At 39.8% G+C, this 13,583-nt stretch overlaps 1 protein-coding gene across 3 annotated transcripts in view; it reads right to left on the minus strand.

Moving 5' to 3' along the window:
* The window catches only part of ltk (leukocyte receptor tyrosine kinase), a 60,258-nt gene that overhangs the window by 10,663 nt on the left and 36,012 nt on the right, over window positions 1-13,583 (minus strand). For all 3 annotated transcript variants that reach the window (XM_022221421.2, XM_051950733.1, XM_051950737.1), the window contains 5 exons: window positions 13,153-13,309; window positions 8,446-8,631; window positions 7,801-7,899; window positions 4,433-4,594; window positions 4,191-4,304 (listed from right to left, as the gene is read on the minus strand). In XM_022221421.2, coding sequence (XP_022077113.2) covers window positions 4,191-4,304; window positions 4,433-4,594; window positions 7,801-7,899; window positions 8,446-8,631; window positions 13,153-13,309 — 718 coding nt within the window. The remainder of the gene's footprint in view (window positions 1-4,190; window positions 4,305-4,432; window positions 4,595-7,800; window positions 7,900-8,445; window positions 8,632-13,152; window positions 13,310-13,583) is intronic.

Genomic DNA, 13,583 nt, shown 5'->3' on the forward strand with positions numbered 1-13,583 from the left:
TTTCAGTGTGCATTCATACATGCATTAACAACCACATCCAATATCAACATATTATGTGCAATGGTCTGCCACTAGCACTTAGCAAATAAAAGTAAAAATAAAAGTAGCGTGGTTGATTTTATCAAAAATACTGATTTCACTCTTCTCCATCTATAGTGTGTGCATAGGGTTCATTCTGGGCTGTCAGTTATGGAAAAAAAATGGAAAATGGTCAGCAATTTTGCTCATTAGGATAACCTATTTTCAAAGTTAAGGCACAAGAATAACATTTATAAGTGAATGAAGAAGATCATTACGTAGGGATCAGGAATGTTGGGGTCACTAAGTTTCGGATAAATAATCATAATCCAACTGTTACGGTGCCTGTAGAAAGTATTCACCTCCCTTCAAAGTTTTCCCCCTTTTAGCTCTCCAACATTGAACCATCCATCCATTATCTAAACACTGCTTAATCCTCATTAGGGTTGGACAGGTGCTGGAGTCTATCCCATCTGACTTGGAAGGGGAAGCAGGAGACACCTGGAGAGGTCGCCAGTCTATCGCAAGGCACACTGAATCATGGTAAATTTAATTGGGCTTTTTGACAAGAATTGACAAAATAAGACAATTTCATGTCAAAGTGTAAACAGATTTCTACAATATAATGGCGGTTAACTGAAACCATAAAATGGCAAACAAGCGATTGCATGAGTATTCAACCCTTCAAGTCAGTAGATGCATCTTCCTGACAGTCACAGCTCTGAGTCTGTGTAGATGGGTCTCGATCAGCCTTGCACATCTGGGCATTGACACTTTACTCCAGTCTTTTTCCTTGCCAAACTGCTCAGGCTCCACTAGATTGCACAGAGATCATGAGTAAACAGTCCTTTTCTAGTCTTGCCACAAATTCTGTTGGGCAGAGGTCTGGACTGTGACTCAGACTCTCCAAAACATTCACCCTGTTGTCATTAAACAATTTCTGTGCAGCTTTGGCTGGATTCTTTTGCTCGTCATTTTGCTGGAAAACAGATCTTTTTCAAAGTCACAGTTGTTCTTGCAGACTGCATTAGGATGCAGCTCCAGCAGATAACTGGGTGTATACTTTGCTGCTTTAATTCTAGTCTCTACCTTTACAAGTCTTTTAGGGCCTGCTGCTGAGAAACAGCCCGACATCTTGATGCTGCCACCACCGTGCTTCACAGTGGGGATGGCGTGTTTGTGATGATGTACAGTGTTAGGTGTTCACCAAACATGCCGTTTAGTCTAATGGCCAAAAAGCAAAATTTTTGCCTCATCAGATTAAAGAACCTTCTCCCAGTTGACTTCAGAGTCTCCCTCATGCCATTTAGTGAACACCAATCAAGATTTAAAATCAGTTTTTTCAACACTCCCTCTGCCACTCTCCCATAAAGAGTTGATTAAAGAACAGGCAACAGTTGCTGTCTCCTATGTTTCAGCCCCGAAGCTTGTAACTCTTTCAGAGGAGTCATAGGTGTCTTGGTGGCCTCTCTCATGGGTACTCAGTTTTTTAGGACAGCCTGCTTGAAGCAGATTTACACACGTGCCATATTTGGCATTTTTCCATGATGGATTTAACTCCAAAGGATATTCAGTGACTTGGAAACTTTGTTTCTATCCTAACTGATACTTCTAAGTAATCATTTTCCAGACTTGCTTTGAGAGTATTTTTCTATTCATTATGTAATTATGGCCTGGAGTCCTGATTCACCAGTGACTGGACCTTCCAGATACATGTATCTTTATATTACAATCATTTGAGAAACATTCATTGCTCTCAGATGGTCTCCTCTCAGCAAGTGTGTGACCTCTAGCACCAACTGGCTGCACCTGAAGTGAATTAGATGAGTTGCTTTACAGGAAGTGACTACTTGAATTATCACTTATTTTACATTTTATATTTTTAATAAATTGACCTTTGTAGAAATCTGTTTTCACTTTGACATGAGTTTTTTTCTCATGGAGAAAAAAATCTTCAGCCAAAGCTCAGGAGTAAGACCGCACCTCAATCACTCCCCTTCCTGTTGTACGTCTTTGCATACCACTCTGCCCTTCCCACTTGTTTGTTCTCCCTTCTCCTGCCTCCTCTTTCTTATTTCTCTTTTTCCTAGGGGGTCCGCTATTGATCCCTGACCAAGCATTTCCCCTCACTTCATCAGTTCAACTCAGCCATCACCAAACATAACACTCATTTTCATCCAAAACCATTCAACTTAATGGCGTGGTCCCTGCTAGTGAAAGTCTAATTAAATAGGTCATGGTTCAATATTGAAAAGCAATGAAAGAGGAAAGCTTCCAACGGGCGTGAATACTTTTTGAAGGGACTGTAGATTAAAACCCACCAAAAGAGGATCACCAGAACGAAAAGAAGTCGTCCTCTGAGTTCCATGAATGTACAGTTATTGAAATATTTTGCTTTAGGCCGGGCTGTGAAACGGACATGACCTCTTTCCAGCATCGCTGTCAGTTTATTAAATGTACCTCGGTCAAAAACCCAAACAGCTTCAGTCAAGCCTTGTTTTCTTATCAGACTGTGCTCATGCCCAGAGAGCTTGAAGTGTAATTGATATTTCACAGGAAGACAGTGCAGCGCAGATTCCTCCAGAGGCCCTGACATAAAGCAGAGATACAGCAAAACTTACTGTGGGAAAGAAAGCAAGACTCTTCCACAGCTGAGCTTCTACGATACGCTGCACTTTGAGTGAGGTTATGGAAAGGACAACAGAAAGAGAGGACATGCTGTAGTTGAAAAGCTTAAAAACTGCTTGTTGAAGGATTAGTGGGTCGACCCACAAATGTCAGGATTCCCTTCTCAATTACCGGCAGCACACAGTTGTCAAAAAGGCGACAAAGGTGCAAAAAAAGTGATATTAGCTGAAAATCCCTCACTGTCCTATATTACTGCAAAATGACTATGTTACTGTTAATACTGCACACAAACTGTATTTTATAAAGTGTATCAAGCAAGATGTCATACACAAGTGGACATTTACCAGTATATTTTGCATAGCAGCATTTGAGACCAATTCAAAGACTAGTTCAACATTAGTATCATTAAAATCCTAAATCATGGACAATGTCAGACTGTGGTCATCTGTTATCCCTCAGTTTTCTTCCTTAGTCTTTCCTGTCTTGTGCCACAGTGAAGTAAAGTAAAGCTATGCAATCTGGTAAATTATAAATACAATTATTATCATTAATATTCGTTAATTCCCTAATTATTCCTATTAAAAGCCATTTATTTGCATGAGAATCATCAGGGAAGCATTTTACAGCGTGTCTGACTCTCCAGATTAACCAGAACCTGCTGCCAACCAACCTATAGATTTCTTAATTTAACAAAACACCCACCCTCTCGAAAATTCTCCACATTGCAGCGCTTATTCAGCTGTATCACAGCAGAATTTTTTCTCCCAAACAGTCATATATATATAATAGTCAATGCCCGTGGGTTTAGTAAAAACTTGTGATTGTGACTGTGCGCTGACTGAAAGGCCAATCTTTTATCACAGTTCATCATTTTCTGACATTGTTGAAATCTTCAGGACTGTATAATCATGATTGTTATTTCTTTGTTTTTCCTTCAGCCACTGAGTCATAATGGCTGACATTTACTGCTGGATAATTTCACTCACCAGTAAACATGTAACAGAGAAACTCTGTAGTTAAATGTCATGGTTTTCTGTGCTTTAAACAGTCAATGTAGTATTCTCTTCAGATTGAAATCACACCGTGAGATACTTAAAGTACATCTCGACTACTTCATGCCTTCATGAGAGTGACCATCTGCTGCCGGCACTAAATGTAGCTTATAAACAATAACATATTTACTAGTCATCTATATACCACTATATTGCATCTCATCTGCAATATAATCTTGTTTCACACTGTTTGGACTAATCTGGGCAGCATCTCCATACAGACTGAGAAAAGAGGGATTCACTTGTAACCCGTGTTTGTAATGACAGAGTTCATGTTTTAACCGTTTGTGTCCGAAGATTCAAAACCACATCTCATCCACTGCTCCTTCATGTAACGCACAGCCAGCAAAGGGCCTTCAAACAAACACATCTTAAAATTGTTCTTGTTTCGGCTGTTAGTAACATCTGGAAGCAAGTGTATATCCAGCTGTGCTCACAGCCGGTGGAAGGTGGTCGGCACAGACTGTGCACAGAACTGAAGGAGTCTCTTACTGAGGATGACGCCGGCACACACAAGTGCAAGGCCGCTCGCAACGGTAGAAACCACGACAGCCAGGATCAGCGACGTCGACATCTGGCCCTGTGGAGCGACGCCTTGAGGAGTTGCTGGGGGAGAGCAGAGAAATGTTTCATTTGATAAATGTAGAAAGGATTTATTGTCTGAATCAAACTTCTAACACATCATGACTGTCATCCTAAAGAAGATGTAGTGTTTGCTGGGCGTTATAACCTACCTACGGTACCAATACACGTCACGTTGTCACTGGCCAGGACTTCATCATCGTCACACAGACACAGGATAAAGTGAGTTTCTTCTTCTCGTTTGCAGCTCTGTGTCTGACAGTGGCTGCAGTTCAGCTGCACCTTGATCTCACATTCCCCATGACTCTCCATGGCTGGAAGAAACAACGTACGCAAACATAAATAAACAAACACTGGAAGTACAATTATTCCTTGAGTAGGCAGAATACTTCAACAAATTCTGGAGATATTCTGCATTTTTAAAATAAGACAAATCAATTGTGCTGATCGCTGACACTGTGGTGTGTTTTCAGTCCCACGTGCACCCTCCTACTGTTAATACTAGAACACTATAAACTGGCAGCTGAAAATAGACAATAATGAGTTTGAAAAGCACATTATCTCTAGATATCAGCAAAATTACAACATTTATTGGAGCCAGACACTGTAAAAACAAAAAATAGTCAGATTTTCAACCTTTTACTGAATCAAATTGAGATGTTTCATCAAAAATCAATTTATTCTTAATGTCTCATTTTTAAAAAATTCAAACCACATGCAATAAAAACCTAAGCCCAACCAGGAAGCCAGCACTTATTCTGCTGTAAGCTGAACTGAAAATCTTGCCTACGCATAACAGATGGGAGACAAATGTGGACACAAGGTAAAAATGTAAGTCGTAAAATATCCATAGCATGTGGTGCTATCGTTTTGTTTTCCAGTATTGGTAACACCTGTCAGCACCCGGAAAGAATGCTATACAGGTCGAGTCCATGTTTCTTCAATTTTTGTCATATAAAAGACCAAAGAATTTCTTTTATGATTTATGGTATAACTGTCACACTGCACAGAAGACATTCTTGAGTTCTCTCTATTTTTCTAGCCATTGTTCCATAGAGACGCAGGATTTAATGCAGTAGAATTAAAATTTTTTTTTAAAAAACTCACTGCTAGGAAAAAATGTGAGAGCAGTAAAAAATGCACAGAAGGCGAGTAGAGTGCAGATGGTTGATGTTTTGTAAAATCTTCAGAAATTATTTGCACTTTTTAAACATTTATACCTTTGCTAGATTCAAATTGATCAACACAGACCGGGAAGTTACAAACCGTTTGTTTGGGTCATAAATATTTAAACAACTACACCCTTGTCCTTTATTCTCTAAATGCATACATTTAATGTGTAATGTGGTTAATCGCTTGTCCGTTGTATTTGTGTCAAACATCTTGTGCTTTTAACAAAATGGTTTGCTAATACATCCATACATGCAACACAGAATGAAACAGCCATGCACATTTAGGTAATACATTTAAATACCATTACTGGACATTTATACAGAATTAATTCTGAATAGGAGGACAGTAGGCTTGTGCCATGTATGTCATATTAAAGTCCCTCTCTGGGTATTAATTAAAAGTCTAATTCATCTCTGTGTGCTAAAGTTACATACTTAGAAGTTTTTAAAATTTTTTAAATAATTCCTTCATGCTGTAAAGCACTGCATGGACACATTAACCGGGTTAAAAAAAAATCACCTCATTTAGTTAAAGACGAGAAGATAATTAAACAACATTTGAGGGGAACGTATTTCACATGTCACATCGTGTTTTGAATGTGATTCATGTTGCGGATTCGGTCACTGTGTTTGAAAGTGATGACTGCCACCACACAGAGAAACAACAACAACATCTTTCACATGAGAATGGACGTCTGTCTGTTGGTGCCGAGGGCAACAGGCAGCATCAGGCTGTCAATTAGCTGACCGCCTTCCTGTTTCTCCCGCTGAATAATGAGAATCAGATGGCTGGTAGTTTCACTGAAAAAAAACACTCCCTATATTCATGCAGGCCTCAGTGTTCCAACAGACAGTTTGGCACAAACAACTGCAGGCATTTAGAAATACAAGCACATGCACACACACTTCAGAAGACACTGACCTACACTAATTTCCACTTACTCTACCCCTGAAGCCGATCTTCTACTCACCTGGCCTTAACCTAACCTAAACATGCCAGAATGTAGCGATTTACATCGTGGGAACCGATTTATTGTCCACGTGAGAATGATAAATCTGCATAATATAGCTGTGTAAAAGATTTAGCTCTCCATAACATGAGTAATACCTGTCCACCCACAAGCACAATGGTTCATCCCGAGACTCTACGTCTGTAACTAGATCAGTTGTTTGGAGAACTAAGTGAACAAAACCCCAGGAACTTAGGAGACCAACACTGTCTCTTAATGTTGGATGAGCTGTGTTTGATGCTCTGGGTAATTGAAAGTAACAATGTACCTATTTATTACCACAACAAAGATAATCTTGAACTTCCATAATGCTGTATAGATGTATTGATTGAACATATAGTTGCATGATTGTTAATATAAATATTACACGCTAATCATCAATTTCTCATTTCTTTGTTTTTCACAACGTAACTGCTTGACCAAAGTATGTCGTCATTTTGTCATTATTGTTTGAATTTACTCTTCCTCCACATTTTGTTTTATTTTCAATTGACCTCTGTTTGGGATTTAAATCTTAGGTTTTTGCAGGGAAACCTCGGTAATGCTCCTCCAGTCCTAGTCGTCACCTGCTTTTTATTTACTTGCTTTCTAGTCCATTCAACAGCAATAGTTTGCCACAAAAACTAGACTTTTCAAGTTCATCTAATAGGCTTCAGCTGCGGATAGAGTTTACTCTCTGGTTTGAGAAAACAACCTTCATCTGACGTTGATTTCCTAATTTTTCTGGGGCTTTTGTCTGTATCACTGGCCGCTTCAGCAGATGAAATTCACTCTTTTCTTTTGTCTTTTCTTTCTTCGATATATAATTCTACTCTATTCAATTTAATTCTCAACATCCACTTACATTATTAGCTTTTCTCGGTCTGTTTACGAGCTGCTTGAGTTTGTTCTTTATTCATTTTTATCCTGTTTTTCTGAAATCCATTCTACTCAGCTCTAGTTTTAACAATCTGAACCCAATGTCCAGTTGCTACCTTTCGGTTGCATTTCATAGTCTTCTTTAATCGATGTTTTTCAAGACCAAAAAGTCTTAACTCAAAGCAAATGTAGAAAGTTTTTCCAAAGCTTTAATCTCCCAGACTTTATTGGTGGGCACTTGACTCTGATATTGTACACTCTGTTCTGACCTACTTTATTCTGTTCTAGTTTCACAAACAGCCTTCCATTTTCTTACATTTGATCAAAGTTTTCAACAGCATCGTACTGTCTTCATTCCGGGGATGAGATTTAAGCTCCTGCGTTCGATGCTGCTCTCTACTCTCCCTCAGTTTTCTGATCGTCTTTCTGAACATATAAACTTGATATTATAATGATGCCATGTGTCAGGTTGAGTCTCACCTGCCAGAGGCAGCAGGAAAATCTCTCCCATCGGATGGATGAATGAAATTCCATTCTGACCGTTGGCTGTGATCTCATCCGTCAGAGCAGCGTCGCCTCCTATCAAGAATAATTAATAAAGAAATCTTGTGAACTCTCCTGTCACTCAGTATTACAAATAATAAGACAAACCTCTCTGACCACATAACTTTGGTTTTTTGCTCGGCAGTGTGTTAACGATGAGCTATATATTCGTCACCACCTTTGTTGAAACGCATCAGGGTTTTATCTTAGTGACAAAAAGCAGAAAGTCACTAAAGTCTGATTACTTTGGAGTGATTCTGCATTTGATCGGCTCTATCCTGCTGGTTCTGGTAGGCCGTCATATGACTGATGGATAAAAGCAACAAAAAGAAAATAGAAAATGTAATATCACTAGTGAATTTCAATTATTCATGTTTTTCCTCTTGAAATTACGTAGTTTCCTTTTTATGCAAGTATCCACTCCTGCTCATGAGAACAGCAAGCCAAAAGTAAATCAGATTTCAGACTTATTCTGGGTCAAAGTAACAAGAGGGAACAAGACAGATGTAAATGTGCAGAGGGGGTAAATCCCTTCCAGTGCCCTCTATATTTCTGGTGCAGGTAATGACAGAATATTGTTACCTCTGTATCCTCCTCCACCACCTCCAGCTGTGCAGGCTCCACCTCCACCTCCAAAACCTCCATAGGTTGACCAGCTGAGCTTAGACAGGGCCAGTGGACATGAAGAACCTCCCTCTGCACCTTCCACCAGGGACTTGCCAGCCCTCAGGTGAGGACTGGGAGCGTCTTTCCAGCCGCCACCTCCACCTTTTAGGGAAACAGACGTGAACCAAAAATGATTTACTATTACAGTAATTAAGAAAGATGGAAAAAATGACTGGTTCCTGTGTTCGGTGACTGAGAAAGATGCAACCCCGAGTTCCCATTGAGGAATGCGTTAATGGCTGATCACAGAACCCACCTGAAGGCGTAATGCGAGTAGATAAGGCAGTGATGTTTACTCAAGTGAATCAGAAGATGAGTTGGGGAAAAAAATAAATAAATAAAATAAAATTCATCTAACCAGAGGCCAAAGGATCCATAATGTTCTAAGTATTTATCAGGTTCTAAATATCTTGAAATCTAGATAAGGTCACTTGAGAAAATTTCACGAAAATGCCTCAAGAACACAACTACAAGCAACAGTACTTTTGCTACATTTTGGAACACACATTAATTCAAAAACAGCACAAAGAGCACTTAACACACAATTTGTGTGCCAAAGCTACAACACACTTTTCTCATTCCATTTGCTCTACATTTTTCAAATCTATTAGGCTACAAAATGAAACGTCCATAGCAATATAACTTTACCACAATTAAAACACTAACAGATTAATGATAGTCACAAATACTAAATGTAATCCGAGGTTTTGTATCCCGCACAAGACGACTTATAGTTTGACGATTTCCCCCGAGTTTTTTAAAACCTACAGCATCAGGCAGCATTAAGAGTCTCCATTTCCACCAGTATTTGTGCAAGTGGAACTACAGGGTCAGTGAGATCATTAAATTCTTATGAATTATCCTCACACAGGATGGCGAGCAGATCAGTCCGAGTCAAGATCTGACAGTCACACTGTTTAGACCTGCTTGTCATTTCAGACAGGTGTCACACACACAGAATGGCAGTTTGGTTCGTTGCTTCCAGCCAATACTGACTGTTTCATCAAAAACCTGCAGCATCATACAGCTGTAGGACACATGAGCATCTCCAAAGAGTCAGTATTGTGCACATTTATGCACAAAGCAACTGCAGTCACTTCATTGTTTAGTGATAAAATTATCCCCAACATGGAGACAGGATTAGTCAGGATCTAACAGCAGCTCACATTGTTTACTTTTCTTCACCTCAGAAAGGAGAGCTGTTACTTGGAGTCACAGTTTATCAGCTGCAGTTTAATGTGTTGTCAAATCACCGCACTCCTCAGGTTGAGTTCTGAGCTTTCAGTTTCACTGTTTAAGAAATCAGGATTAAAGTGGGCTGCAGTTACAAACAGGGCATGTGTACAGCGGCTTTCTCTGGCACTGTGGTGGGTTTGTTTAAATGACGCCTTAAACGACAGAATTCCACCACACATCAGATTAATGAAGCTCAATATCCTATGTCTGGAAAAGGCTTGAGATCCACTGCAGCGAATGCAACAGTGTGTCATAAGGCTACAACAAGCCAAACGGCCAATTGTTGCTCACTCATTGATGATCAAAATTGTTTTTAGTGTTTGCTGTGCGTTTGGTTTCATTGGGACTAGTCAGTCCTCATAGGTCACTCTGCATATTGAATCAGTGGCAGAAAAAAAATAAGTGAGAGAGAGCTATCTGTGTGGCTGCTAAGCCAGAAAATCTGACTCTGTTCAGTACAACAGTTCCTACTGGTAAGTCTGATAAATGGTGAGATTTTCTAAGGGTGTAAAAGCTCAGTTGTACAGAGAGTATAACTGACAAGGTGGGAGTACATCCAGCAAGAGGTTTGAGTGTAGCACAGCACAGACAGTAAGGGAATGTCAGCTTTTGTTTGCTCGTCGGAAGCTGGTGGACGAATATGAAAAAAAAAAAAAACAGTCGTGAAACGGCAAAATTTCAGCCGCTCAAATAATGGCAAACAAAAAGGCATTGATCCACTTAGACATCAGTGTCAAGGACAGCCACAATGAAGCTGCACTGTAACTTTGTATTTCTATGCATCATGTGTGAATTGAGGTTTGGCTTTTGACATAGCACAATACCGAAGACAAACAACCCTTGCAATCAAAAATAAAGGGTTAACAGGTTCAAATATCAAAGCCTCTAACCTACACAGGGCAGACGAAAGCAGATTTGAAATGAATAGCACATGCCCAGCAGGACCTCCTAAGCCATAGCAAATTTAGAAAAATCTAAAATCTCACTCTGTGGACCATGATACAGTATGTACTGCAGCTCCAGCCTCATGTGTTTGCTGGATGACCACTTTCAGCACTGGCACATACACTTCAAACATATACTTGCAAACATAGTTCCCATACAAACATGTACAAACACACAGATCTCCTTTCTCAAAGCTAAGAGCTCCATGTTTGCCCTGACGCCCAGATCTTTATCTAAACAGCCCCACAGAGGTTTCACTAAGATGAGCAGATAGATGATCTATTTTGATACTCCACTGGCCAGATGGGATTTACTGAGAACGTTCCAGCAGGCATTTCCAGGAGCAAAGAGAGATGTGTCTGCCATATATTTCTTGCTTCAAGGGTTAAGACCTGTCAAGAAACTAAAAATATGAACCAGATACATCCCATCATCCACAGGCCAAACAGTCGGCTGCGTGAAAGCACAGATGCATGCCAACCTGCTCTGAATTGAGTGTGAATGCAGAGCAAACATATCCTCTCATATATCCTTCAACCAACACACTTTGACCGAGTTTCCCCGCTGCCTTTTAGAGAAATAAAAAACGTGTGTTTGATATCACAAAGCACTAGGAGTTCATTTATTTTCAAAGAGATAAACCGTGTGTCATCTGAGGGTTATTGGACATCATTTAACTTTTCTTTGATCAAAACATATAGACGAGGATCTGTAGGCAGCCATCAGGGTCACCAAAGAGAAAAACACATTCTTTTATTACATAGATTAAATTGCCTACGCTGGGTGTTTTGCATTCTTTTTGTTATACTGTCTATAAGGTACAAATTTATGCTCTTTGTGTCACACTGATGCAGACTTATGGACAGCAGATGCATATGTGGTTCTGTTAATGCCACCGTATTGATGCATCAATCTGAAAGCTGCATTTCTCCTCATACTGAACACGGGAAAAACAAGGAGTTCCCGTGAATGTTTCTGATAAACTCTTAGCATAGTTACAGATTATGCTGTAGCAGCATATCAGTGCGATTACTCCAGAAGTTCTTCAATTACAACTCTTTTATTATTGAATTACACTTCATAAACTGCTGTTTGTTTACGAAGCACTGAATCGTTTAGAGCCTAAATATCTTTCAGATCTGCTGCAATGTTTTGAACCATCCAGACCTCTCAGATCATCTGGGACATATCTACTTTCTGCCCACAAAATCAAAACAAAATGCACAGAGGCGGTTTCCAGTTTTAATGCACCACATTGAAAAAACTCCCAGAAAAGTGAAGGTCTGCTGCAACTCTTAGTACTTTTAAACTGAGACCGAAGTCTTTTCTGTTTGCCTCTGCACATGCGGAACCAAATCTGAAGCTTTAGAGTACCTTGAACTGCACTGTGACTTTCATTTTATTTCATTCATCTCTTAACTATGCTGAAACGCCTTTTTCATATTGCTTTTTCTTTTACAAATTGTCTTGATGCTTTATAAGTTTTATGTAAGTCACAAATAAACTTGCCTCATCTATAAATGTGTGAATCACAGCAAATCTCCTCAAACTTTTTTTTTTGTTCACCATTTGTATTCCTAGCACACATGCATTGGATGCCCTTGCAGTATGGACGGTCACAGATTTTGGGCTGTATGTGGACATCTGCAGAGGTGTCCGATCACAACCTTGCAGACTTGGGCGAATGCGTGGCCTTGCAAACCCTCACAGATGTGGATACCATGAATTGGACTTGACATCATAGAAACATTAAAGCACGAACCGACAGCCAATAACCTCACATCTGGGATCCTTCATCAAGTCACAAAATGTTCTGAAAGAGGTTATAAAAGTTGCATATAAACAAATTTGTCATGATCTTTTAATGTATCTCTTCAGTTGCTTAAAAAGCTCGAATGCTCTGATGTGAAGGTGAACTAATTGAACTGAAGTTTATTGCCTAACAAAGCATTCTGCTCACAGTGAAAACCAAGAAACGCACTTTAAGCTGCGTAGCAAATCAACATCCCAGCACTTTAGCTGGGCCTGCCCTGGAGTATGTTGCAAGTTTTCCACATCTCTGCTCTGTACTGCGAACAGAGGAATAAAATACAGCTAGAACATCTGGCAAAATGCTTCAGTCCACCTAAACAATGTCTGTGGTACTCCAATACCTCACTGCCTTGAAAAAGGGAGTCTTTTGGAATATGTCAAACACTGATTTAGGAAAGAGTTGTTGCTTTCAAGTGTTTTAAAAACTTTTTTGTAAATATGTAAGCACCACAACTAATATTCCATTTAACTCTGTTACACTAATGTGGAAGGATTAACCTCAAAGCCGTACATCTCATAAGCTGGTTAAAAAAAACGTTAAAAAAACCTGGAACCACATCAAGGCATTTAAAAAATCTTTAAACACACAGCACAGTGCTGGTAGTGGGACGATAGCTGATGTTATATTACCTGCTGCCCCAGTTTGACCATTGGTACTGGCAGCTATGGTGCTGTTTTCGTACTGCTCCAGTGGGATCTGGTCCGGATTAGACTCTGGGTCCTCCAGGTAGGCGTTTCCTCCACCACCAGCAGCGATCAGCAAAGGAACCAGCTCGCCACCCTCCATCTGAAATCACCACGTCAGACTAACTTACTTCTTTTCGAGTGCAGCACAGTCACACGGCACATTTGAATCCTAACATTTCCCTGAAAGTGATTAAAATTTGGACAAGTCATCATTCTACGCACTGAAGCAAATTGAATATGACTCAGGAATTCCCAATGTTATTAAAGATGAGAGATCATAAAAAAGTGGAGGAGGAGATTATTGTTGCTCTCTGGAGAAGAGAATATGACAGATCTATATTTAAACCCATGGATTAGAGTGTGAGGCTGAATCA

The sequence above is a fragment of the Acanthochromis polyacanthus genome, chromosome 1, assembly GCF_021347895.1.
Source record: "Acanthochromis polyacanthus isolate Apoly-LR-REF ecotype Palm Island chromosome 1, KAUST_Apoly_ChrSc, whole genome shotgun sequence".
Classification (NCBI taxonomy): domain Eukaryota; kingdom Metazoa; phylum Chordata; class Actinopteri; family Pomacentridae; genus Acanthochromis; species Acanthochromis polyacanthus.